The 27,704-nt window shown below is 46.2% G+C and overlaps 1 protein-coding gene across 2 annotated transcripts in view; it reads right to left on the bottom strand.

Annotated features, from left to right (window-relative positions):
• ca16b (carbonic anhydrase XVI b) overlaps positions 1 to 27,704 on the bottom strand; it is a 168,350-nt gene that overhangs the window by 25,760 nt on the left and 114,886 nt on the right. For both annotated transcript variants that reach the window (XM_015958884.3, XM_054730683.2), the window contains 4 exons: positions 24,449 to 24,544; positions 9,007 to 9,073; positions 5,270 to 5,427; positions 3,983 to 4,175 (listed from right to left, as the gene is read on the bottom strand). In XM_015958884.3, the coding sequence (XP_015814370.3) occupies positions 3,983 to 4,175; positions 5,270 to 5,427; positions 9,007 to 9,073; positions 24,449 to 24,544 (514 nt within the window). The remainder of the gene's footprint in view (positions 1 to 3,982; positions 4,176 to 5,269; positions 5,428 to 9,006; positions 9,074 to 24,448; positions 24,545 to 27,704) is intronic.

Raw genomic sequence — 27,704 nt, 5'->3', positions numbered from 1 at the left:
ATGTACATATATGGGATGGCTTGGCAAGCTAACAAAAAGAAAAGAACATACACACATTATTCCCTGGCCTTCAGCCTTCAGCCTCAACAGGCTGTGATAGGTTGGCGTCTTCTGTTTGGTTTTCTTGGTCTCAACTTGTTCTAACTGTGGACACTTGGCTCAGCCGTTAAAAGTCTGAATTGGGTTTGATAGTCGTCTGCCTTGTTCCATACATTTTATGTGTGGCATTTTCTTTTATGATGGTGTAGTTGTGTTTGACTCTTCAGCCATGTGAAGGTGCTATCTGAATAAAGTAGACCGTGAAACAGATTAATCCGGCCTGGCGACGAAATGCCACAAAAACGCAATGTCACAACTTCATTTGTATGGGTCTGTGTTAGCTGCGCCATGTATTAATGATGATTGCTGATCGGCCGTTTTAAGAGTGCTCCAACTTCATCACAAGCATTCCCAATCAATTCTCCCCACCAGACACCAACAACACCAATTTAAGGAGCAGCAGCCTTTCTCATTAGTCTCCTTAGCTCCTGCACTTTCTGCTAAAGCCAGCGCAGCAAGAGGCACACATAAAAGGGAAAGACAAACAAAAAGTACTCTGATCAGCCCCCGTATGAGGTCTGTTCTTGGTATCATTATGTTGTTTGAAGAATGAGTTGGAAACGTGAGAACGACACATCGAGTTTTAGCCCAAATTTCCCCTGAAAATTACGAGTTTTAATCACAAGACGTGATCAATCACCAGGTTAAACCCCGCCAAAAAATAATCAATAATGACCTGTACGGTCCTCATGTTCAATCAGATTATGTTTACTGACCAACTAGAGTCTATAACGAAAGGATTTGCTCTCAAAAACAGCTGAAGATGCTAATATTAGCTTATGAAACCAGGAAAAACAAAAAAAGGGGGCTTTAGTCTTTATTTTGTATGAAATATTTTAAAGTGGCTGTGTACGGAAGCCCAGAATGACGTGCAATTAATAAGTTTGATGTAATTTTCCTCGAAATCACGGGTTAAGAATTCCATTATCTTAAAAGAACCATGTTCATTTTATCTTGTTATCTTGAAAAACAAAGCTTTGTTTTCTCCAGATAATGGGATGGTTATGGTGCAAAAAGAAATGGCTCTGGTGCCCCATTCAGTTTCACTTATTATCACTGTCATGAGATGATTTATAACAGTAATGTGTAGATAAATGAAGGTTGTTCTGCAACATTTCAACATAACTGTCCTGATTTATGATGAAATACGTTGTTGTTCAGCTGTTGTTCCAACATATTTCTAATACCAAAACGAGCCATTCCAAGTCACGTTTGACAAATATGTTGACGTGACATTTTGAACAAGCTCCATCATCTCAAACCTACAGGACAAATACCATAATAATGAGCTCAATAAATAAAAGTCATTAATACGTGACAAAGAGATGAATAAGTCACTATAATGATGAAAAGCACTCATTCTCCCAAGATAAGGTAAATAACTCCTCACGATGAGATAAAATAAACAGTTTGTTATTCAGAAGATGAGATAAAAAAGCTGCTGCAACAAGATAAATAAATGATGTTTTAAATGACTCATTACCTCAAGATAAAGAAAATAATGAGATCAGATGAATAACACTTGGTGATAAAATTAGATACCGTAAATCCTCTAATACAGGCCTGTATTCAATTAACGGCCGGGTCTCATATTTTGGCCGGTGTCCGCATCGGCGGAGGTGAATAATGGCCGGTCTCTTATTGTGGCCGGGTGGAATCTGGTAACAAGCAAGTACGGGGGCGGTTGTGTCATCGTCTCACTTTTGATTTGCGAGTGATAGACCGCGAGGGTAACTTTAACCGTGCGGAGACGAAGAAGAGGCGAAAATTTGATATCAAGTTCAAAGAGAATGTGCACTGCAGAACACTGGGGAGCAGTAGGGGTTGTATGAACTAGTCGACTTCACTATAGGGACTTTTTATGCCTGTCGACGACTAGTCGCTGTCACGTGATAATGACCGGCAAGATGCAGCCCTCGGAAAAGACAGCAGCCTGCTATCAGCAGGTGACAAGCTCCTGCGCTTGGGGAGGACAACGCGCTCTGCCAGAGCGTCGGTACTGACACGCGATCGTTCATGTCGGTTCATTTCCTTTAATGTTTTCTGTCTTTTATTTGCGCCTGATGTGTTTCGCTGCTGTGGAGCGGGGTGCATCACCTTGTCATCTGGTGACGCACCGATCACTGATGCGGCCGGCAAGCAGGGAGCACTCCGCTGTTTTTGCGGTCGGTAGATCTGCGTCCTGAGCACGGCCACAGAAACATTATCAAATCAGGTGTCGCCACCTCAAAAACTAATTTAACACGCGATCGTTCATGTCGGCTCATTTCCTTTAATGTTTTCTGTCTTTTATTCGTGCCTGATGCGTTTCGCTGTGGAGCGGGGCGCATCACCTTGTCCTCCGGTGACGCACCGATCACTGATGCGGCCGGCAAGCAGCGAGCACTCCGCTGTTTTTGCGGTCGGTAGATCTTTTAGAACTGCAGTTCAAAGGTAACTCATAAGGTGAATATATTTGAACCCAGGTAGCAGTTTTTCTTTAGGATTGAGAGGAGATGCAGGAAGATAATAAACAGGCAGGACAGAAAAATAGTCAAATAAAAACAAGTTAGTTTTTGTACCTGGTGGTTGCCACAGACAGACACCATTGAAGGTAATCAGAAGTGAGGAACAGAAAATGAAAGAATTATTTTAATGTTTAGAGCAGCAGGAACTCCGAGAGGCTGCAGGCGCATCAGTGAGTTTGCGGCTGCTCCTCGCGCGGGGGGGGGGGGGGGGGGGGGGGGCGCGGAAGCAGAAACTACCGTTGTTAAAAGAAATGTGTTTAACTTTGAAAATGTGAGCGCAATTTTAATTGTCAAAAACTCCAGCGAACCATTAGTTCATTTTGCTCAAATAGAAATTGAGGCCTGCCTCTAATTCTGCCCCCCTTCCAATAAAGGCCTGGAGCTTGATGAGCTTGAGTCAAATACAGGCCCGGGCCTGTATTAGAGGATTTACGGTATGGACTAAAACAAGGTAACTGTAACAAGATGATTACATCATAATGAGTTTAAAGGCAATCGTCATGATTACAAGAAAACTCACAATTAACTTTTAATGATGACATAAGTAACTTGTCAAATTTATAAATTACTTATTTACATACCTGCAAACTCAGAAAGTATGAACCTTAAACCTGACGGGTATGGTGGAAAAGGTAACTATACTCCCCACCCTAAAAAAAATGTATTTGATTTTTTATATGTAAATTAGCATTATGAAAACACAGAAAAGGACAGTGCTCACTTTCACTTTGATTGGTCAAATGACAACAATGATATTTTATGAACAAAATGGATTGTAGAGAAATGAGGGGAACACACACCCACCCACGCCCGCCCACGCCCGCCCGCGCACGCACGCACGCACGCACGGACGCACGCACGCACGCACGCACGCACGCACACACACACACACACACACACACACACCAAACGAAAGCTCTTTGGATGTATACGATTAACACGAACGCCATATTTGTTTATGTTTATGTTTATTCATTTAGCAGACGCTTTTATCCAAAGTGACTTACAATTTATAACCTATAGGGCATGTTGTGATCTGTAGGGGAAACCGGAGTACCCGGAGGAAACCCACACATGCATGGGAAGAACACGCAACTCCACGCAGAAAGGCCGCAGGCGAGTTTCGAACCTGCAACCTTCGTGCTTCGAGGCAACAGTGGTTTCAAAAATGGCGATCTTCACCCAAAAGCAATGTTTGCAGGTCTGTACATGACTCCACTGTAAAAAAGAATGAGGTCCAACGCTGTTTGACAGGCATAAGATAGTATTTTTCTTTCAGAGGGCGATTCCCTAAACCAGACCTGTATCGTTACAGTAGCTCTGCTCTCCGGATGACAGAAAATAAGACACCAAACACAAATACAATAAAAACGTACCTCTCGAGGCCTCGGTGCTGTGAGGGTTTCCTAATATCTCGGTCAAATCTTTCTGCCATGCATCTTTTACTGCCGACTTGAAAATCTCCCTATTGTTCAGGTTCTGCAGGGGCCTGAAGTTGTTCCTCAGGTACTCAACGGATTTGACATGGTCCTGCTGCTCCGTTGTAAAGATGGAGTAAAAAGCATCCAGCTGGATGGGAAGAAACACAGAACAGCTATCAGGGTACATTTAAGTGCTACTGTTACTACGTCTGTGTGTGTGAGTAAATGTGTGACTGTTAAATATATCATGCAGCACTGCATTTGTAGTGACTTGCCAGTAGCTGACTGCTCACAAGTGGAGAACAGTATTTGCAAGAAACATTTACACCACAGGCAACAGCAGGCCCAGGCTTCAATCATCGCCCCGGTTACCTGCTGGGCTGTAACTTCTCAATGGGGCAAATTTGTGGCCATTGATTGCCAAGAATGATCTCCTGCCGTGTGCTGTAATGACTACACATTACAGATACTGTGGAATCAATGTGTCCTATGGGTGCTTGGAGAAATGAATTACAGGTTCATAAAAGACTATCTGTGAGCGTCACAAACATTGTCGAGGTGGTCAATAATCTTGCGGCAGAAGTCATTTTTGAACAAAAGATTTGTCCTCATGCAAGTTCACAGAAATTCCACTGAGCCCTGCAGATTCCCGCCGTGCAGGAGAATATGCAGCTGGCTAGCCAGAGAATTGTATGTTTAAAAGATGCAGCAAAGCACTGTAGATGGGGGTGGGGGGTGGGGGAGATCAGCAAAAAGCACGGGCATGATTTGGCATATATTATCTCTGAAACGGCGATAACAGTTGGAGGTAAAACGTTGTAAAGCACGCAGGCGAGTGCTGTAAAACGCAACATTTTTCATGAAACATATGTTCAGCTGCTGCTCCAGATTGCTCAGATTAATAAGCATTGCATTGATGAACATCCTTACTGGCATGATAACCCCCCCTCAACATGCAGCTGTTTAACATTTCAGAACCTATAGGCACCGTCTCACACCGACACTAGGATATAGGTGCTACCTGACGCTTGCCATCACACATGCCAGTAATTGGCTCCCCCTTCCTGTTTAATCATGCACTACAAAGGCAGTGATGGTTTCCTACGCAAAGGATAGGGGACATGGGAAAAGGAGAGGCACATGAGGGGGAAATTGCAGAGCTGAACTGTGGGTGATCCACCAATGCATAGGTGTGTGTGTGTGTGTGTGTGTGGGGGGGGGGGGGGGGGTCGCTTAACGCACCTGTGAGTGGGACAGATACACGGGCCTGGAGAAGATGATCCACTCAACGACTTTGCTGCAGGGCGGAGTGGTCAGAGAGCCGGTGTATCGGTAATAACTGTCCACTGATGACGGCAGAAGATCCCTCAAGACGAATGACCTGAGGTTGGTCTCTTTTTCTGGGTAAAGAAAGGGATTAAAATTTGTTAGCGTGCAGATTTGTAAAGCATGGCGTTCAGGCGCGTCCACCCCAATTCACCCCGCTTGTGGCATTTTTACTGCTTTCCCGAAACCTCCTCTAGCGGAAGGGCGGTAGTTAAAAGCCTCACTACTTGTTATCGCCCCGGCTGGATCTCTGCGCCGAGATGGGCTGAAAGAAGAGCAAAACCAGGAGAGTCTGATAAGATGGCCAGCTCTGACAGCTGATCTGTGGCTGGGTGGTAGTGTGCTAGGCTCCATGTAACAACTGTGGCTAGGCTGTGGGGATTAAGACTGCTCCAAATGATTACCAGATCTCTGCTATCTCCTGATCAAAACCTGGCAAGGCTTTGTAGGAAGGAGCGGAATAAGAAAAACAAGCTGAAATCATCCAGAGGAAGATGCCTTTCTCTCCTGTAAATATGGTGTGTGGGTTACTGGGGCTGGTTTGTTCTTTACTTGAATTATGATGAGAAAAGCCTAAATAAAGCCGAATTTACGCCAAATCCAATCTCTCACAGTTTGAGGCCTTATCTCAAAAGAAACAGAGGTCTAGGGTGTGGTTTGCATTCAGACTACAGAGGCACGGGAAACCTCGCCCCCATGCCTCATCTGTACTCAGAGTCAAATTCAGTATGCACAGCCTTTCTTCTCCCTGTCTTCAGACAGCGTACGTGCCCTATCGCTCCTGGGCCGCCGAGATGCTGATGGATGGATGACTGTGGATAACGAGCTAGTGGAAAACCAGCCATCCTAACGGGGCAGCAGGCGAGGAGCATTTAGCAGCAAGCAGGAAGAGAGTCCAAAAAGCACAACATCCATGCCAAGCTCTCCTTTTCAGCTGGGACATGGGATTCGGTGGTGCTAGGACAAGCATCTGTGTATCTGTGCAGTACAGAGCTGCAGCAGGGAGGCTGTGGCTCAGGAGCTACAGCAGGTTGTCCACCAGTTGTCAGGCTCACAGCTCAGTCTGTGACCCCTTCCTATGCTAAAATGTCCCTAGACAAGACACAGAACCAAAAGATGTTCCTAATGACGACAAAGCTCTTTACGAGGTAGACACCCTGCTATTGTAACGACTGTGTGTGTGTGAATGAATGAGAAACGTGAAATAGTGCTGCACAAGTACAATTCACTCTGCTGAAATGGATAGATTTATGAAATAATCTAGAGCAACAGACGTGTTCTGTAATTTATCCTTATTATAGTTATATTACACAGTAAAAGTGGTGCTTGTATAACTGGCTGAAATAAAACTGAAAGTGAAACGGGTCTGCCACCTGATGACGGGATAGTCAGAGAACAGTCAGCCTTCTTCATCACACTTATCTCAATTTAAAGTGACCTATTTTCTTATACCGAAGCCAAAACACGTGCTGTAGTGGTTTCAGAAGATTCTGGGTCGTTTTTTCTTCCTCGCCACATTTTAGCATCGAGATCCTAATCAGTGCATGTGGACAACCAAATTCATTTATTAAAGACTGGGTCGGCTCAGGAGCATGGCTATGAGACCAAAATGGTTTTAGCTCATTTATATAGTTTCATACATGCAGTACGTAAGATTTACATGTTGTTTAATAGCTTTACCTCATCATTTGTCCATCTTCTCATAGATTTCATTCAGGCTTTCAGCGAGTTTCAGGAATTTAAATTTAAGCCATTTTAAGACAATAATTTTTCAAAATTAATTGACATAAGACTCAAAAATTGAACAAATGACCAAATTATATTCTTTAAATCACAACTATAAACCAAATAAACAGGTAACACTTTACAATATGAGTCCCTTTTCACTTGCATTATTAAGCATTAATAAACTATTAAAGTATTAACAACGGCTCAATATTACTGTTAATATAAAGTAATGCATTACAGATACCCATCCTGGCCCTTTGTCCCAACTTTAAGGTCACTCGGGAACATTAATATAGGAATCATTTGCTTAATAATGCTTAATAATGCACTAAGTAATGTTAATAAATGGATTCTTTTCGTAAAGTGTTACCAAAAATAAATAAATAAACAAGCAAACAAACCTTCCAGACTATGTGACCAGCTCTCTGAGTGTTTGTTCGGAGGTAAATTAAAGTGAAATCTGCCTGTTATTTTTATGATTTTATTTAAATCCTACATTTGTTGTAACAATGGATGAGGACAGTGGGCATTTTGTTCTGTTTTCAAGATGGAGTAATTAATAGTTATTCTAATGTCCTTATGATCACACCTCACATTGCCCTTTCCCAAACAGCTGACCCCGTTTTAAAGTCCGAAAATCGCCTTTGCGATGTTTTTTTGTCGACTTGTTAGCCAACTTTTAAAATCTGCTTTCATGCCAAACCGCTATACCTCAACACCTTCATATGATAAAGAAGCATACAGTGTAAATCAGGCTACATTTTATTCTACAAAAAAATAAAAATAAAACACTTTCAGGAAAGCTGAATGTAAAGTAATTCCTTCTGACAGGCCCGATGCATTATGGGCCTTGTAGTATTAGCGTAGAAACTCCTGAAATCCCCAAACATCACGAGGAGAAACGTGCATGCCACCTCATCGGAATATTTCTAAAAAAAAAAAAAGGTTTTGCTCAACGTACAAATCTAACATGTAAATTAAGACCCAGAAAAAAAAATCTAGACATAAAAATCAGGACTTTCAAGTCCTGATGTTTAAATTAAAGTTTTTATGACTTTTTAGGACCTCACAGGCTCGTGTTTGTTTAGTAAAACTGTCCCGAGTTCTGGGAAAATTGCATCATCCTTCCATGTCTGTGTACAACTCTGCTTACAAAACGGCTTTGAGCAGCAGATTTTAAAACAAGCCTCGCATTGCTGAGCCTCAATCTGCAGCGAGAGATTACACAGTCAAGCTAAAACACGGCTTTACGGACTGTGCTAAGTTATGCACCTGCAGTATTAACTTTAGAAAATGAGCATTAGGATTTGGGGCACAGCTCACAACACAAAACATCAATAGCTGAAATGTGGATATGAAGTTCTGCAGGAGCCAGAGCTCATGAAACAGGGCCGTCTAATTGAAGTTCAGATGTAATAATTAGTTGTGTGTCTTGGAGTAAAACTGCAGAGGTCTCCTCCAGCAGAGCTGTACTACCAAGGGACGGGCAGTTTCCAGTAAATGTATGCTTTGTTTGAAGTTACTTTCGTCTCATATTTTTGTGTTTAGACTAATTTGAGAGATAGGAACACGACACTCCGTGTTTGGGCAGTAAAACCCAAGAACAAGCGTTTGTTCTCCTCCAAACATCGAGGCATCAGTATTGATGGCGAAATGTACCTCTAGGATCAGGCATCAGCAGCAACACAGCAATGTCAAAGGGATTTCATCAGGGTCAATTGCTTTTCAAAATCCCACACAAATTTAATTCCTACTGTAATGCTTGGCGATAAGGAGATTTTGGTATGAGTACAGATATAAAACAAATACATAGCAATAATGTGAAGAAGCCAAAGCGACCGTCTCCTGTCTGACCCTACCTGCACATAAACACAAATGTTGCGTGTGGAGCTACGTTTGTGTGGGTTTGCCCTTTTATTACTCACCGTGATGTACTACTCCCTTCAATCCCTGGATGATTGGGTCCACAGCTGGGTTGTCTTTTTGTCCAAGCTGCAGGAAATGTCCAGAGACAAAAGGATCAGAAAAAAACTGTGGGGATTAAAGACTTGGATAACTACAAAACAAACAACATGGACAGAATGGATAGGAGCAAAATGTATTAAAAACCCTCTTTTGTGTTTATGTTTATTACGTTAAAGTCAGATTTGTATTCAGATTGGTTTATTTATGAGATTTCACCTGCTTAAGTACATGAACATTTTTTTCTGTGGTCACTACCTCAGGTCTTATGTTTATATAACACAAGTAATTTCAGTTCTGGTTCTTTTGATGGTACTTAAAGGATCGGAAAGACAAAAAATCTCATAGAACTAATTCATCTGGCTGTTAAACCTCCATCATGCTGGATTAGAAACAATCTATGTCCTTCATAGTTTAAAAGAATGTGTACAGACTAGGGCTGAACGATCTATCATTTTTGGACCGAAATTGTGATTTCAAACAGCATGGTCACGTGACTGTCAAAGCTGCGGTTTTAACGGTTTTGACTGACCCAGGATCAGTTGTGTAACTTTTCTGTGTTATGGCGGCAGCAAAAGTCAGTGCGGGGGAAGGGGGTGGGGTGTACTACCCAGAGCCGAGCCCAACTCCACAGCTGCATGTTCAGGTTATTTTCCCTGTTTTGTTCCCACACACAGCACTGCTAGAGCCGATAATAATGGCACCATAGGTGAGCCCGAGACAGACAGACAGACAGACAGACAGACAGACAGACAGACAGACAGACAGACAGACAGACAGACAGACAGACAGACAGACAGACAGACAGACAGACAGACAGACAGACAGAGAGAGAGAGAGAGAGAGAGAGAGAGAGAGAGAGAGAGAGAGAGAGAGAGAGAGAGAGAGAGAGAGAGAGAGAGAGAGAGAGAGAGAGAGAGAGAGAGAGAGAGAGAGACCGTAGTTGAGTAAGGGAGAGAGAGACTCCTCCCACATCGGAGCAGGTTCAGGCTGATTTCTAAAGCTTGGTAAATGCTTCATCAGCGCGAGTGCCGAGTCGCACACTTTAGTTGACTTGAAAGCTCAACTTCTCTTTTAAAAATGGTTTGAATGTTTCTGATGGCACACGTTAGTTCAAACAAGCTAAGGTGTCAGAATGCATGCGTCTCTCTCACAGAACTGACGTTTTAGTGAGGAAAAACTATCAGACGGCTTCAAAAAACGTGCAGCCAGCCTGCCTTGGTAATCCAGGGAAAACTGTGTGCATTTTTTATTTAATACATTTAAAAGCTTTTTCTACCTACAGATTTCCTCCATGCATTTTTGGAGTAGACCATATTTTTATAAAGGTCCTCTCTAGATAAAAATCACAAGCGCAAGTTGCTTCACACACTAAAAAGGTTAAACAATAGATAATAATGGGAGAATTTTTTAATAACTTTAACTGTTTTAATTGTATGATTAAATGGTAAATGTTAATGTGAATGATTTGTTGTACTAGATTAGAATCTAGACCATCTTTTCACTTAATCTACAGGATGGCTTGGCAGGTTAATGTTGGACCTTTGTTTGCAGAAAATCGTGAATTGAACCGAAATCGGAATTTCTGCTAGAAAAATTGCAATTCAATCTTTTCCTAAAATCGTTCAGCCCTAGTATAGAGTACATCGATATGAAGTCCCCGAGACTCTCTCATTCATCCTCACCATCTCTATACGTCAGTTTCCATGATGGTTTCTGCCGTGAATGTCCACGACCTCTTGTTCTTGTCCTAGACTGACTCTCTCAGCCTAAAAAAATTGCAGCAAGTTGCAGCAAGTGTTGGTCATTTTCATCGTAAGAGTCCACATAAGGAACTAGACGGATCAGTAGTTTTTTTCCCAGCCGATGGCAGCCGAAGGACCAGAGTGGACGTCAGATCAGTGTTGGGCCAAGACGAAGAAATTAAAGCCCGTTCTCTTTCTTAACATTCGTTTCGATGTCTCACTATGGGATACGCCCCTCCGCGGATTCCTCAGAAGCACTTATCTCAATACGCCAATCCTGATTGGCCAGTGACCGTGACGTACGCGTCCCCCTGCTACTATAAGTAGCAAGCGTCCCAACGTACGCACTATTCAATCACCTCTTCTCGCTTCGGTGGTCGCTTATCTCTGAGGTAAGTTAGCTCAACTGTTCACAGACGGAGCCTTCTAATATTCTCTCCGTCGCCGAACGTTAACTTACCGTCCTTCTGTCCTGACCTTCACCATAGGCTCGGGGCATAACGAGCAGCTTCACACTCCAGTGCATCTGTTCGTTCTATGCTAACACACCAGTTAGCCAACATGGAAGCCGCTCCTCCCACCAGAGGAGTCGACGGTGCAGGAGCTCGCCTCTGTACCTGTGGGAACAAAATCTCAAGCAAAGACCCGCACAGGGTCTGCTCGAGCTGCCTCGGGCTGGAACACGCCCAGCTGGCATTGGAAGTCCCCGGGTCATGTGAGAGCTGCGCTTGCTTCACCCTGAAGAGCCTTCGCCGGCGGCTAGCGCGCCAAGCTAGCCTGTCGGGGAAGGACCCTTGCCTGCCGGCCCCTGGGCCACCGCCTGGGGACGCCAGCGAACATGTCCTCCCGGAGCCGGAACCGTGTGCCGAACTCAGCTGGGGCTCACAGCTCGAACTGGCCGGTCCGAGCCTCCCCGCCGAGGATGTGTTGGAGTTGGACTACGGAGACGACGAGGACACCTCGGAACTCCTCATTTCAGAGGAGGACGAGGAGGACAACGTCTTTCTCCCCATCGCTCAGGCCTCCATGCCTAGCTTTCCGTCCTCTCCCAGGGATGGAGCGGTTTCTCCGGCCGCCCACCTGGACATGCAGTCAGTCTGCCGACGCGCTGCGACCAGGCTCAACATCCCTTGGCCCACCGTGGTCACTGAGGCTGTCAGATCCCGCTACAAGGGAAAGAAGCTGCCTCAGGCCACGAGGGCGGCAAAGCCCCTCCTCCCCGCCTTCCCGGAGCTACTCCAAGAAGTGGGGTCCTCCTGGGACAAACACCCGTTCAGCTCCAGGTCTCCTGTCCAAGGAGCCTCCTCGCTGGACTTCGAAGGGATGGAGACGGCTGGCATGCTTCGCATGCCGCCGATGGAACCGCTGGTTGCAGCCCACCTGCACCCACGGCTCTCGGCGACTTCCTCCAGGCCTCCCGCTCTCCCTGCGAAGGCGGACCGCTTCCAGTCGGCGCTGAACGAGAGGGCGTACAAGGCTGCCGCCATCTCGGTCCGAGCTTTGAATGTCTCCTCCATGCTCTCGGCGTACCAAGCCGAGCTCTGTGAGGACATGAATACGAAGCCGGACCCAGAGGTGCGGGAGGAAATCACCGTACTGACCGACATCTGCCTGCGTGTGCAGCGCTGCGCGGTCCATGCTACGGCTAAAGCTATGGGCATGATGGTGCTTCAAGAACGTGCACGATGGCTGAACCTCACCAACCTCTCTGAGAGAGAGAAGGAGGACATTTTGGACATGCCAATCGTGCCTGAAGGCATTTTCGGCTCTGCCCTGGCATCAATGCAGCAACGGTGTGCGGCTAAAAAGAAAGAGGATGAAGCCCTTCATCTCTGCCTTCCCCGTAAACCCTCACAGGCGCTGCCGGCTCGGCCGAACCTTCCTCAGGCAGCTGCCCGAGCCCAGCCTCAGTTCCGGATCCCAAAGCGCCCGAAGCCTCAAGCTGTCCAACCAGCTCCTTCGGGCTCAGAGCCTCGACCAGTTTGGCCTCAGGGATCCGGCAACCAAGCTGCTCCGCCACCGGGACAATCCACCAGACACGGCGGTCAGCAGGTGAGGAGGAAGAAGTGGGCAGCCTGTCGGAGTTCTTCCCTCCCGACGCTGCAGCTGGCGGTTCCCCGTTCGCCAGCTCCTCCTGTTGGATGTTGCCATGGTGCTTTCTCCCCCCTCTCACGGAACCCCTCCGGCAGAGTTCCCGAGCGGTCCAGGGTGGGGCCAGGACGTGCAGCCGGCGGTGCCGGCTCAAAGCACACGTCACAAGCACTCACATTGTTTTTCACAAACATGTCACGCTCAAGGAGCATTAAAAGGTTCGCTGTCGCATCCAGACAAGATGTCAAGGGCGCAGCAAAAATCAATATAAATGTCACCCATGAGCGGTTCCAGGCGGGGGCGGCGCCACGGGTCGTCCCCGTAAGCCTGGGCCGTCAAAGCACAAAGCCCCCGCGCATGCGCAGTGGCTGCCACGAGCACCGCTGCCCCACAACCTCTGGAGGGAGCTGGTGCTCCGTGTGTCACGGCTGTGTCACCGCTCTCCACTCACAGGGAGGAATGGACAGCGGTTTCTGCTTCACGTTGGGTGCTGAGAACAATTTCGAGGGGTTACAGGCTCCAATTCGCTTCTGTTCCTCCTCGATTCTCCGGCGTAGTGTTCTCCCACGCCCAGGGGTCGTCAGCTCACATCCTTCAGGGAGAAATCTCCTCCCTGCTGGAGAAGGGAGCGATATGCATTGTGCCTCCCGATCGGTCTCAGAGCGGTTTCTACTCCAGGTACTTCCTGGTCCCGAAGCGGGGAGGGACCGGGATTCGCCCGATCCTGGATCTGAGGGCCCTGGACCGATGCCTCAGAAAGTACAGATTCAAAATGCTCACGCTCTCATCCCTTTTGCGTCTGATTCACCAGAGCAACTGGCTCACCTCAATCGACCTGAGGGACGCATACTTTCATGTTCCCGTGTACCCTCCACACAGGACATTTCTGAGGTTTGCCTTTCAGGGAGTGTGTTACGAATACACCGTGCTCCCATTCGGCCTCTCGCTGAGCCCGAGGGTGTTTGTCAGGTGTACGGAGGCGGCGATCGCCCCTCTGAGAGGGAGGGGCATTCGGCTGGCCACGTATTTAGACGACTGGCTCCTGCTGGCACGGTCCAGAGAGGAGACAGCGTCAAACACGCTGGTTGTGATCCCTCCCTTGTGTGGTCTGGGTTTCAGAATAAACTGGCAGAAAAGCGCTTTCCTCCCCTCCCAGAAAATAACCTTTCTAGGTCTGAATCTGGACTCAGGGGCGTTCACGACCCGTCTCTCGGCACCGCGCGTGAACGCGCTCTCGTTCTGCCTGGCGCGCTTCCGCCTACACAGTTCGGTGCGGTTTGCGTTATGCCTCAGGCTTTTGGGTCTCATGGCGTCGGCTATTTCAGTGGTACCACTCGGCCGTCTACACATGAGAGATTCTCAACGCTGGGTGGCTTCTCTGGGTCTCTCTCCAGTACGCCACAGAGCGCGCAGGGTGACGGTCTCTGCAGCGTGCGTCACGGCGCTCCGCTGTTGGCGTCACCCCTCCCTCTTGGCACAGGGGGTGCCTTTGGGGTTGGTTCTCGTGAGGAAAGTGGTCATGACAGATGCGAGCCTGTCAGGTTGGGGGGGGCTCCTGGAGGGTCGCTCTGTCAGGGGTGTGTGGAGCAGAGAGCTCTGGGGGACACACATAAATTATCTGGAACTCCTCACGGTCTTTCTAGCCCTGAGGCGCTTCCTGCCTTTTCTCTCCGGCCATCATGTCCTAGTGAGAACAGACAACACCTTGACTGTGGCTTATATAAACCACCAGGGGGGGCTGCGCTCCGTGCGGTTACACACGCTGGCACGCAGACTGATCCTATGGTGCAGCAGGCATCTCCTCTCAATCAGAGCCACCCATGTCCCGGGTGTTCTGAATCGGGGGGCGTATCTGTTGTCCAGAGGGACACCCCTGTACGGGGATTGGAGCCTGCATCTAGCAGTGTTGGAACAGATTTGGATCCGGTTCGGCACAGCCGTAGTGGATCTTTTTGCCTCCAAGGAGAATGCTCACTGTCCTCTGCGCGACCGAGACGCTCCACTCGGCGTGGACGCGCTGGCGCACGACTGGCCACGGGGACTGCTTTACGCTTTTCCCCCAGTGGCCCTGATACCACCCACCTTGCTGAGGGTACGAACCCAGCTCCACACTCTCATTCTGGTGGCCCCATACTGGCCAGCTATGCATTGGGTGGCGGACATTTTCCAGCTCCTGGAGGGCCAACCTTGGAAACTTCCGCTTCGCAGGGACCTGGTGTCCCAAGCGGGAGGCTCGATCTTCCACCTTCATCCAGAACGGCTGGCCCTGTGGGCCTGGCCCCTGAGGGGTGCGGGCTAGTGTCAGCAGAGCTGCCCCAGGCGGTCATTCGAACCATTCAGAATGCTAGGGCCCCCTCCACTAGGTCCCTATATGACTGTAAATGGAGGGTGTTTGAAGCCTGGTGTCAGGGCAGGGAGGTCTCACCCTTCCAATGCCCGGTGAACGTCATTCTGTCTTTCCTGCAAGACTTGTTGGATGGGAAGAAGGCTTTCTCCACCATTAAAGTGTACCTAGCAGCCATTTCCTCCCGACACTTGGGTTTTGGGAAGAAACTGGCAGGTCAACACCCCCTGGTGTGTAGCTTCATGAGGGGCGCGCGCAGGCTTCTCCCTGTGTCTCGACCCCTGGTGCCCTCATGGGATCTGTCCTTGGTGCTGTCGGCCCTCTCCGGGCCTCCATTTGAACCTATGGACGGCCTGGACCTTAAGATCCTGTCTCTTAAGGTGGTGCTACTCCTGGCTTTGGTATCTGCAAAGCGAGTTAGTGACTTACAGGCTCTCTCTGTGCACCCATCCTGCACCCAGTTTGCACCCGGTGACATGAAGGTGTCCCTGAAGCCCAACCCTGCCTTTGTGCCTAAGGTGGTGGGCTCCTTTTCTCCTATTATCCTCACAGCTTTCTACCCGCCACCCTTCTCCTCTCCTGAGGAGGAGCGGTGGCACAAGCTGTGTCCGATTCGCGCGCTCAAGGAGTATGTGAATCGGACGGAGAACCTTCGCAGGGGGGACCAGCTTTTTGTGTCATGGGGTGGGCCTCGTAAGGGGAAACCCGTCACAAAGCAGAGGCTTTCCCACTGGATTGTGGAGGCTATTTCTATGGCTTACTCCTGTCAGGGCATTCAGGCTCCTGTTGGGCTCAGGGCCCATTCTACTAGGGGCCTGTCTGCTTCTTGGGCCCTTTTTCGGGGGCTGTCAATCCAGGAGATTTGTGCTGCAGCAAGTTGGGCTTCTCCACTTGCATTTGCACGCTTCTATAAGCTTGATGTTTCGGTCCCTGCAATGACTCACACGATTCTGAGTGTGGGGTCTTTGGCGGGCCAAGACGTATCCCTGTAGGTTGGTGATCGCTGGATAAGCTGTCTGGCAATACGGGAGTCTCCATATCCCATAGTGAGACATCGAAACGAATGTTAAGAAAGAGAACTTTAGGTTACTGTCGTAACCCCGGTTCTCTGAGTAACATGAGTGAGATGTCTCACCAGACAACCCTTCTTGCTGGGCGAAGCGAGAAGAGGTGTTTATCTTGAATAGTGCGTACGTTGGGACGCTTGCTACTTATAGTAGCAGGGGGACGCGTACGTCACGGTCACTGGCCAATCAGGATTGGCGTATTGAGATAAGTGCTTCTGAGGAATCCGCGGAGGGGCGTATCCCATAGTGAGACATCTCACTCATGTTACTCAGAGAACCGGGGTTACGACAGTAACCTAAAGATATAGTTAATAGTTAGGACAGAAACTGACGGAGTGGATTTTTTTTTCAGATGGGAGAAAAACACGGAGTTGCTATGACATGCTGGATGCTATTTATAGCCGAGACGGCGAGGCAGGCTTCTGGACTTAGCGACTACACTCTGGAGTCACGTGGTAGCTGTGGTAAACATTTTGTTTTTGTCTTTAGCTCTGTAGACCGTTCATTGCAGCACTGAAATACTGAATAGTTGCACAAATTTAAAAATCGTGCATGATGGTTCGTTTAACCCTGCCTACCGATGTGATGACCTAAACTGCCAGCACAATGGCCAAAACTGCGATCGAAACGCTCGTCTGAAAATGCCAGACCCAAACCAGAACATGCCAGTCCAAAAATAACCAGACCGGACTTTTCCAGACCTGCCGATGGAAAAGAGCAATTAGATGCCATGTCTCCTTCTATGGGAGCCTATGAGGACAAAATGCATTTACTGATTTGTAACAAACGGTTACAAAACTTTCACCATTCATAAACGTTATTTTACACATTCACCCCTTCGCTCGTTGCCAGTGATAAAAGGGAGACTGATGTGCTTGCCATTTTGCTGAAGGTTGCTCTCCCGGGGAGTTTTGACCCTAATGGGCATCTGCTGGTAAGGTCTTACTCAAACACAAAAATACCGCTTGCTTGCAATTATTTAGGTATGTAGTGCCCCCTATCACCAGGGAAAATACACACTGTCCCTTTAAATTAAATTTTCGACAATATTGTCAACGTTCATGCAGTGATGAGTCAATATGATGCCATCAATAGGGTTGGGCATTAGGCAATATGAATGATTCCAGTTACGATTCCAATTCCTCACTTCGATTCTGGTTCCAGGTGACTTTTGATTCAGATTCTTCCAAGCAGCAGGGTCAAAAATCTTCATGTTTTAATGAGCCAGCTAGGTCTTACTTGATCAAATAGTCAGAATTTTACCATAGTTTTTAATTTTTATGAACTTAATGTGAAGTCACACTTTAAAGTGACTCAGCACATTTTCCATTTGGGTGGTAATGCAAACACTTCCTGGCAGATTCTTCTTTGGTATTCAGCGACTTATTTTTCCAGTCCGTAGACAACTGGGTATGGAAACATAGAATCAGAATTTTAAAAGTTTGGGAAAAACTGAAAATGATTCCTTGTTCCAATCAGTGCTCAATGCACACTCTTCATCATGATAAGTGGTTTATGCCTGTTGATGAAAAAACCTAAACTCAGCATTTCAAGCAAAGTGTGCTTATAAATAAAGTTATATCTAACTCAAAAATCCCTTTAATCTTCCTATGAGTACACTCAAACAGAGCACTTTAATGTTGTCATTTATTTTGGACCTAATTTGCTGAAGTACATAGACTCAAGAACAAAAACTGTGTAACTGTCCAAATACTTATGGTCTGGACAGACTGCCTGCCTGCATGACTGCTGCTGTTTGCAAAACTGTGACTCCTCACTGCGAGGAGACCCGCTACAGTCTGTTACCATTTCTAACTCCACTTTCAGATGCCAGAGCCAAAAAAACCACGTGCTAACAACAGATGACACTGCACAAGGCTTTTCAGCAAGGTTTTCCCACGCACAAACTTGAATGCATCATTTGCTGTCAAGGTTTAACTCGGGTAATTAAACTATGTACACTTTAATGTGGTTAATATCTTGTTTTACGCATTTTCTAAGTGTGTTTGTCTCTAATCTGCTCCTGATAAAAGCCGCTCACATTCTCAGGTGTCAGGTGGTTTCATTGGAGGGGTATTTTGAGACGAATCAATGCAAAAAAAAAAAAAAAAAAAGAGGAATTACATGGAAAAAGGGAGAAAAAGGGTTTGCACCAATGTGAGGCAGCAAAGGAAAATATTTCATGATGTAGTAAAGGCCAAAATGTGGAAAACAGCTGAAAGATTATTCAAGAAAAACTGCTTCTAACACCTGTTTATGATTCAGATTGAACCAGCAGGATTCACACGATCCAAAGGTGCTGAAACATCCTATTTTAAGTATTTTCTGAGGTCTTTGTGAAATAACCAATGCTGTCCATGTGTGGTTTTGGATCAAGATCACTGCAAACAAGACAGAGTTGTACTACCCAGCAATTAGGAGGAGGATGCTGTAAACAGAGACCACAAGTCATCAGGCCACATTAACATTTCTGTTTTCCCGTACCGTCACTGCGGTCCACCCACCCCCTCAAAGCAGTGAACTCAAGAGAAACCTTGTCTATAGCTCCTTTCACACTAGTGCTGCTTCCCTTAATCTGACAGCATCTCAACGTGTCAGTGTCACACATGAATTCTCCCACTGGCCTAAAACATTTTGTGAAGGAAAATCGGACCAGATCAAGCCTCATAACGCTACAGATCACTTTAAAGTGGGCCGGCCTGAGCAGCAGCAGTGACACTAATAGATCCCTGATCAGCTGTTTGAACAACTGATCAAAAAAGATACCATAACCCAAATGATGAAACATCCCTGGAATGCTGATATGTACTCCCTGGCCATTTTATTAGGAACAGCTTTACAATTTACTGTTAACACAGCTAGCTAAACAGCCAATTAGCAACTCAACGGATCTAGACAGCTAGAGGACCTCCATAAGTTCAAACTGAGCATCAGAGTGTTGGTGTCAGAGGTTAGAGGGGCAGACTAGTTTTAGATTATACGAGACAACAGTAGCCCATGTAACCACTGGTTACAGAAAAACTCTGCCAAATAGCATCTCTAAACCACAACATGTTGCACCATGAAGCAGATGGATCATGGTGGGCGAAGAAAACAGCAGGTGCCACCCCTGTTGTTCGAGAACAGGAAACTGAAGCTTCACTTCACACAGAATCATCAGAACTGCACCATAAGAGTCCAAGAAAAACACCTCTCCTGGTCTGACAAGTCTGGGTTTCAGCAACAAAATTCATGTTCAGTCAGAATTTGGAGTCACTAACATGAAGGCACGGATCCATCCTGCTTTGTGTCAGTGGTTCAGGCTGCTGCTAGTGATGTCATGATGTGGAGGCGTTGTTTGGCACACTTTGGGTCCCTAAAGCTGGTTTTCCAGGAACACTACTCAGAGCAACTTGGACTGATGCAGTTCGGCCCGACCACTGTTTCCAGGGCATGGTTCGGCATTTTCCCTCTACTTCCTCAAATCAAATCAAATCAAAGATACTTTATTAATCCCAGAGGGAAATTAGAGTTTCAGTACACACAATTCAGAGATCAGACATACATGGGCAAGACACATGACAAGAATTGGTGACTGGGGTCATTCGCAACCCTGAGTCGCGCTACCTTAATAGAGATAAGTGGTACATGAGGATAATTGGGGTAAGGTAAAAAAAAGGCATAGCAGAGTTAGACCCAGCGGGGAGTAACTCTATTATAAAAAAAAAAAAAAAAAAAAAACTCAACATAGAAGTACGAACATCACAGATACAAAACATCAGAGTCCGATGGGGAGGCGGGGTTGGGCGGGATCCTGAATCCTCCAACGGGAGCTGCCATTACGGTGCTCAGCCAGCTGCAGACAATCAGGTGGGAGGGAGAAATGAGGGACAGAGAGCACATTGAGTTTCCTGCAGGTTGCTGACCTCGAAGCAGAAGTCACAATCTGAAGGCGGGGGGGGGGGGGGGGGGGGGGGGGTCAGGACACAGCATCTGCTAGCATTCCTCCTTGCGTGGGGTGTGTTGATGGCAGCCTTGGCGTCAGATAAGGATAAACAAGACTTTGTTTAGGGCAGACAGAGATAATTTTCCTCTCTGCCTTGGAGTCTACAAGTGGTCATTCATGTCCACCAGTGATGCCAATTATGCGTTCTAAACATCCCCACACCGTCCGGCGACCCTCTCCAAGATGACATCCATCTTGCGCACTAACACAGGCAACGCCGCGAGGACATTGTCCAGCTTACGGTTCACCTCGAGTAACGTCCCAGTCTGTGAGGTCACCGCCCGGGCGGCACAATCCGTGGGTGCGGGTCACACTCCAATCGCTCCCGTCTTCCCAAATTTCCAGAAAACCAGATATCCTCCCACTCCAATCAGAAGAAATCCAGTGATCATCAGGCCAAATATCCACAAATCTTCCACGTCCTCGATGGACAACTGAGAGAGGCACACGATTCGCCAGACCTCCCAAGAATCGAGTGCATATCCCGCTGCGAATGTCCCCTCGGGACAGGTGGGAGCCCCCTTCTCTGTTCTCATCGCCTATTTTTAGTCCCTGCTCCGTTGAGGTACCTAGCTGAATCGGGCCGGCATCGTGATTCTGGCCGCTGATTGGCTAGGGGGCGGAGTCACTGGTTGCTCCAGAGTTTTTTGCTTTCTATTATACTGCCTGCAGCCATTTCCTGATTCAGTCTGACTAAAACCCATAAAACTGAGCAGAACGTCCAGCAACACCAACATTTTTCAGCTGAGTAGTGTTTCTGTGGAGCAGACTGCTGTGCCCCCCCCCCCCCCCCCCCCACACACACACACACACACACACACAGAGCCTATGAGGGATGCACTCGTTGGGAACAAAACTACACTCAGATGGGCTGATTCAAACCACGCTGTATAGCGCTGTTTTAGGCTGAGTAGCATTCCTGGAAAACCACCTTTAGTACCACCTGAGCCTGGTTTAAACACCGCAGCGTACATGAATATTACTGCCAACCATATTCACCCTTATATGGTCACATTGGGCCCATTGATGTTTACTTCAAGTAGAATAACACACCACGCCACAAAGCTCAGATCACCTCAAACTGGTTTCTTGAACATGACAATGAGTTTGCTGAACTCCATCGACCTCCACAGTTACCAGATCTCAATCCAGTCCAAAACCTTTAGGATGTAGGGGAAAGGGAGATTTCCTTCACAGATGCATCTGAGTGATGCTCTTATGTCCTAATGAAATAAACTCTGTGCTGAATCTGTGGAATGAATAATTAAGACAGTTCTGAAGACAAAAGAGGGTCCAAACTGGAACTAGCTAGGTGTACCTAATAAAGTGACCACTAAGTGTAAACTGTGTGACATGGCATACAGAAGCTGACAGAGTTACTATATAAGTCACCACAGTTAAAACACTATTCAATCTTGCATGAATAACAGATATTGTGTATGCACAGCAGTGCTCTGTTATTTTCACAGGCGTCTGAATGAAGCGTGACAAACATTTACAGCAAAAGGCGACGGCGAGGTAAAGGCTTTGACAGATGGACGAAGCCACTAAATGTTAGATTTTTTTAAAAATGACAGATTTTAGAACTTTTCCAACAATTCTCCACACATCTCTGTGGTTTTCACACGTTCAGAATTTTCTGATGACTTTTTGAGATGTCTAATCACCCTAAAGCCGGGCGGACACTGTGCGACTTTTTCACTCGTAGCACTCAGCTTCAGCTCAAACTGTATGACTTCCTCGCAGGGCAAATCTCACGAGCCAGGCGCTCACACTGCACGACCCAGTTCTCGCATGCGACCTGACTGCTAACACTGTACGTCTGGTAGCAACACGTCGGACCTAAACAATACACTAAAAATAGCAGTTTTTACTCAACACGTCAGCCTTTGTTGTCTTGTTTTGCCTGTTGTCCTTCGGGAGAGCTGCAGGAGGACACACAGGCATTTATGGGGGGTGGATGAGGAAAACGAAATAAAGAAAGTAAATCTGTGTTTTGTGATCAGTTTAATTTGACATGAACACGACAAACACGCTTTCTTGACAATCTTTGTGAGTAAAAAAAACGTGTAGAAACAAAAACGAACAGCGTGTGTTATTAGGGAAAGAGCGAGCGAGCAGCGTTGATGCAGGATTGCGCATGCGCCGTGAGCGGTTCTGATACTTTTTGGGTCGCAGCTGCTCGCAGCGCCGCTTCAACAGTGCGATACCCTCACGAGGGACGAGCAAAATATCAAACACTCCAGAAGTCCGTGCGACCTCACGACTGCTGATCGGCAGCTGGTCACGTGGTGTTAATCGCCTCTCGTAACCCCCTGTACACTACACGACTGCTCGGCGCAAAACTCGCCCCGATGTCGTGGATTCTCGCACCACTGGAAAATCGGCTCAAAAAAGTGAAAAAGTCGCACAGTGTACGCCCGGCTTAAAGGAAAATTCCAATGAATCCTTCCTAGGTCATGAAACACTACTGATCATTCGCTGACTTACCTGCTCTTAAGTGTTAGCGATGATTAGCAATATCGTGCTATCCAACAGTTCTCTAATATTTCCAATGTCCTACTTAAGAGACAAGACTGGACAAAACAGTGCTGGGATGTGGGGACCAATCCTCCCATGCAGAACATTAATTCAGGTCAGTCAGAGGAGAATAATTGCGTGGAACTGAATGCTGAATGTGGATAATATGCACACCTTAGAGGCCTTTAATAGGCCTTTGGGGAACACAGCAAGAACTCTCCTCATTGATTAGAAATGGTAAATCTGAGCCAATGTGTGTGTGCCTGTTTAAAACCCCTTGCACTGTAAACTGCTATTCAGCGGATTGTGTATGGTGGTGCTAATTGCAGTAAGCAATAGGGCTGTCAGGACCCAGCGGAGGCATTTAGGTCCTCACACACACACGGTTCATCACTGTCTGAGAGAAGACCTACATTACAAAACACCTGTGTCCCCATTCCAGCCTCTCACTGCTAGAGATCTGACCCTTACCGGTATACGATTAAGCTAAATCTTAGCGTGCATTGATCACCCGTCATTAATTGTAGAGGAATTCACAGAAAAAGACTCTGAAGTTGTCAGTGCAGCTGCTTACGCTTCGTAAACCTCAGAGGAGCCCTTACACTTAGAAATGAGAGCCAATCTTTCCTATTAGGTGCTTATGTGAGAAGATCTTCAGGGGACAGTTTTGGATTTCTAGCAGGAAGAAGCAAAATAGAGACCAACAATCTCTGTTTTTCAAAATCAAAACTAGAGTTTTACTGTAATGACATTTTAGAGCTGAAATGGTTTGATTTTGTTTGTGTCTGTGGTATGCAGCTGTATGCAGCTGTGCTTTCTTTCTGCTTTGCTGTATTGTGGTACTGGAGATTTATGGGGAGTCGGGTAAACTATATGAGCTGGTTTGTGTGACTGCGTGTGTGTGTGTGTGTGTGGTGGTTTGTACATGTTTTTGTTGATTATTTTTGATTATCATTATTATGACTTTCATTAATTGTACAGGTTTACTTCATTGGGTGACTCCTCTTGAAATAAATGTCAAATAAAATTTTCAAAACTGAGCTGGTTTTAAAATCTCAGTTTCTAACTGCCCATCCCCAAATCCCCAAACATCCCAGTTGCTCATCCTCTTTAACTTACTCCACTTTTTTCATCGTTTTCCGGTGTTTTAAACCATTTGGTACAGACAAAAAGCTCTATTTTATACGCAAATGAACTATGAAATATCCATCTGGGCTGCAGGCAGCTACATATAAAGCTGTTACTGAGATGAGATGTTTTCCTCAGGAGAAAGGTAACTCCACAGAGACAGGTGAATTGTGGGTATGAAGACATAGCTCTCTGGATAATGATGTTTTCACATATTGCACGGAACCGCTGCTGTAGCTGAATGCCAGCATGCTACGTTTAGCATGTTCAGATCATGTGCATGTTATGCTCACTGTCCTATTTAACAAGTCTGCGTGCTGACATTTGCTAACTAGCACAAAGTTAGTACAGCTGATTGAAATGTCAGTAATTTATGCTCATGGCCCAAAAACATGAGTTTTCAACCAGTTCATTCTAGTTTTTTTTCCCCCTGGTGGAAATAATGAATGTGTCATTTTAAATGTTTGGACTAAAGGCTAAAGTGTATCCTTGGGTGAGTCTTGGCCTCTAGTCTTTATACTTTACCTCAAAGAAGACGGCCATGGCGGCGATGATGCGTCTTTCCTTGATGGCAACGCTGAGGCTGTCAAAGTCATCGGAGTTGTAAAGGTAGATCTGCATCTGGGATGGGAAACAGAGCATAAACAGCTTGAGGAGTGGACAAGGAGAACGACCCGTCCTGTCATCAATCACTTGGACGTGCTGCTGAGAAGCTGATGAAAAGCCGTTTTGAGGGGCAGAAAAGAGGGTGTATTTATCACTCTTATAAATCTCTCATAATCTGTGTCAGTCTCTTTGTGTGCTGCCACTCCTGGAGGTTGCCGGAGAAATACAGCACCCCGTTCCTTAGGGCGGCCATCCTCAGATACGGCAACAAGCAGCGGGTTAAAAAATGGGGAGGGTGGCTTACTCTTGCTTTTTTTCTTCTTTCCTCCCTTGTGTAAAGATCTAACAGAATGGTATGCCTCTAATCATGGCTCCCAATTACCGTAAATCACCCACAACACCTCTTCAGATTTCACAACAAAGCTTAGGATGTTTGGGTATAATCTGGAACGCATTAAAAACGAATCCTATACCTGTCGTGGCTCTGCCGTTCAACAATAAAATAATAAAGGGAACAATATTATTCCTTTTTTTCATTTCACAGGAGACGTATTATGCTAGCACTGATCTAAATCAACAAATGCTTCTAAAAGTAGCAATTGGAACTGTCCGTCATCGTGCTGTCAGGCTTGCGTAAATTGATAAAAATCCTTTCATGTCGCTGAGCCGAGTTAATTGGCAATACGGAGGAGGAAAAAAAAAGGTCCTAGATGCTGATTTAATTAATGGGTGGCCCCTTTTTCCTTCTTTCAAAAGAATTTCACAAAACACCACAAGCTTCAATTGACTGTGATGACAGCAAATTCAAAATAAATAGGTAAATAAGCGTATAATCAAGGGTAAGTCCATTTGTGCAAACCACAGGCCTAAACCAGGTCGAGAATGACTCAATCCAAATAATTTAAGTTAATCAGCTTCCTTCAGAGTGCCTTTAACTGCGGCCTTTAATGGAACTAATTTGTTGTCTAAGAACTCAGCAAGAAAGAGGACTGGCCATTCATCACCCTTCAGATGTTATTAACTACATTACCCCATTAAGCTGCCCCCCTTAGGCTTCATTTACTCACCGAGATTAGCTCCTGCGACCTGTTCTCGTTAACGGCACATATTGGAAAACGTGATTTTTCAATTATACACTTTCAAAGCAGTCAATAAAGCAACTTGAATCACTTGATTACACATTTCCGTAATGTATGTTTCTGGCGATATGACAAACTCTCCGTGTTAGAGGAACATTTCTAAACACCCACAGATAGAGTTGTTGATTTATAAAAAGTCGGGCAGGTGGTCTGAGGAACCTCTAAGCCAGGGGTCCTCAATTAAAATGGTCCAAGGGACACACACAAAAAAGACCCAGAAGCAAGAGGGCCGGAGGGGGGATGTAATGGGTGTGTGTGTGTGTGGGGGGGTGGGGGGGTGGCTGCTGCTGTATGGATTGCTGGCTGTAATGCACATAACACACAAGCTTGCAATATAAAGCAGGACAACACCTGTCCCCCTCCAGCTCGGCTGTGTGACTGCACTAACCTGTTGTGTGTGACCCTCACCATGTAACCCACATGTCCATGCTGTCTTGTAACCTAAAATGAACCAAAGCTTCCTCCCAGCTTCTCTTTAAGCTGAAATTAACATCAGTTTATCATCATGAAACAAAATAATAAAGTGGAACAAGAACTTCCATCTTCTATTTCTCTCTCCTTTTAACTTCTCCGTGTCCCTAAATAAAAAGAGACAGATATTTACGCTGCAGCCGCCGTCACTGACCCCGCTCCCTGTCCAAGACCGGACCTCCCGACATCACAGCACTCGGTCTGACTGAGCGCTTCCAGGAGAAACAATAATGAACTTATGAAAATAATAACGTGCGTTTGGAGGAGCGTCCTCCGATCCTCTGTCTTGTGTGAGCAGACAATCTCCCTCTATCTCTACCTCTCTGTCTCAGTCGCTGATCGAGCGAGTGGAGTGCGCCGCGCGACAACCCGCTCAATGAACATAATTTACGGCCCAAATCCAACAGAACCGATCGGGCTGATTCGGTTCAGGTTCGGTCTCAGGTTATAACTCCAGCGCTCAGCCCTGCAGTACCACATAAAGGCAGACCAAAGTTTCCCCGGTAAATGTGGAGAACACTGCTCTGACAGATCTGGATGCTGTGCTGTTGCCGCCGTTAAAATAACAAAACTACATTCCTCTATAATTGATTATGGTACTCTTCTATGATGCAGAATCGTTCATGCCCGCATCTCATGCATTGATTATTTGATTATTTTCATCAGCTCTATCCTACACCTCCCGGTCGGCCGTCGGGGGTGGGGGGTGCGCGCGGGGTTTGGGGGCCACAAAGACGTGGCTCACGGGCCGGACGTGGCTCACGGGCCGCCATTTGTGGACCACTGCTCTAAGCTGACTGGAAAGCAAAGGGAATTCAGAATCATCCTTTAATCTGAGTTTATTTCATACCAGCCAAGTTTTCTTTTCTTCATTTCAAATGGAAAAGAAAGAAAACAAAAGCTTAAATCCACCCTGTACTCCCATGTTTCATTTAAGCAAAAAAGGTGAAAAACAAAGTTAGGCTTGGCGTGATTTGTTAAGACTGGAAGGCTACATGTAAAATGTTTTAGCAAGCTGAGATGTTTGATCAGATCAAAGAAATGCAGATGGATTTCTGCCTTTTTTAACTGTGCTATCAGATGCTTTTTATTTGCCAGTTTTCACACAGATATCTAAAAAGCAACACAGACTAAATTACTGCGAAATATTAAGTGTCGGTTATGCATTGCTATCACTAAACAAATAAAGGAAACCTGAATGATGAGATACCTCATGGCTAAATGCAACAACACGTTGTTTGCCAGAGTAAAAAACAAACAAACAAAACAACAACAACAAAAAACAGAAATCCATTTTAACATGGTTTGTTTACCACCACAAACACAACTGAGTGGAACTAATGTATCCCTCAGACTCCAGGGTAACAGTGAAGTAAAACAACTGGTGGGGTCTCGTATCCTTTGAATTCTACTTTTTTCTTAATTTAACCATCAATTCATCATGTGTAACTAGTCACGAGTGACTTTGTAAACAATGTCAACATATCTTCATGTGTTTCTAGCTGTGCGTTGATTTTTGAGTTTTGTGTATTCCGTTGCCAGTCCATTCATTTCCTGCTGCTTAT

The sequence above is a fragment of the Nothobranchius furzeri genome, chromosome 3 (genome assembly GCF_043380555.1).
Source record: "Nothobranchius furzeri strain GRZ-AD chromosome 3, NfurGRZ-RIMD1, whole genome shotgun sequence".
NCBI classification, from domain to species: domain Eukaryota; kingdom Metazoa; phylum Chordata; class Actinopteri; order Cyprinodontiformes; family Nothobranchiidae; genus Nothobranchius; species Nothobranchius furzeri.
Note: the sequence above shows the minus strand (reverse complement) of the source record. Positions and strands in the feature narration are given on the sequence as shown.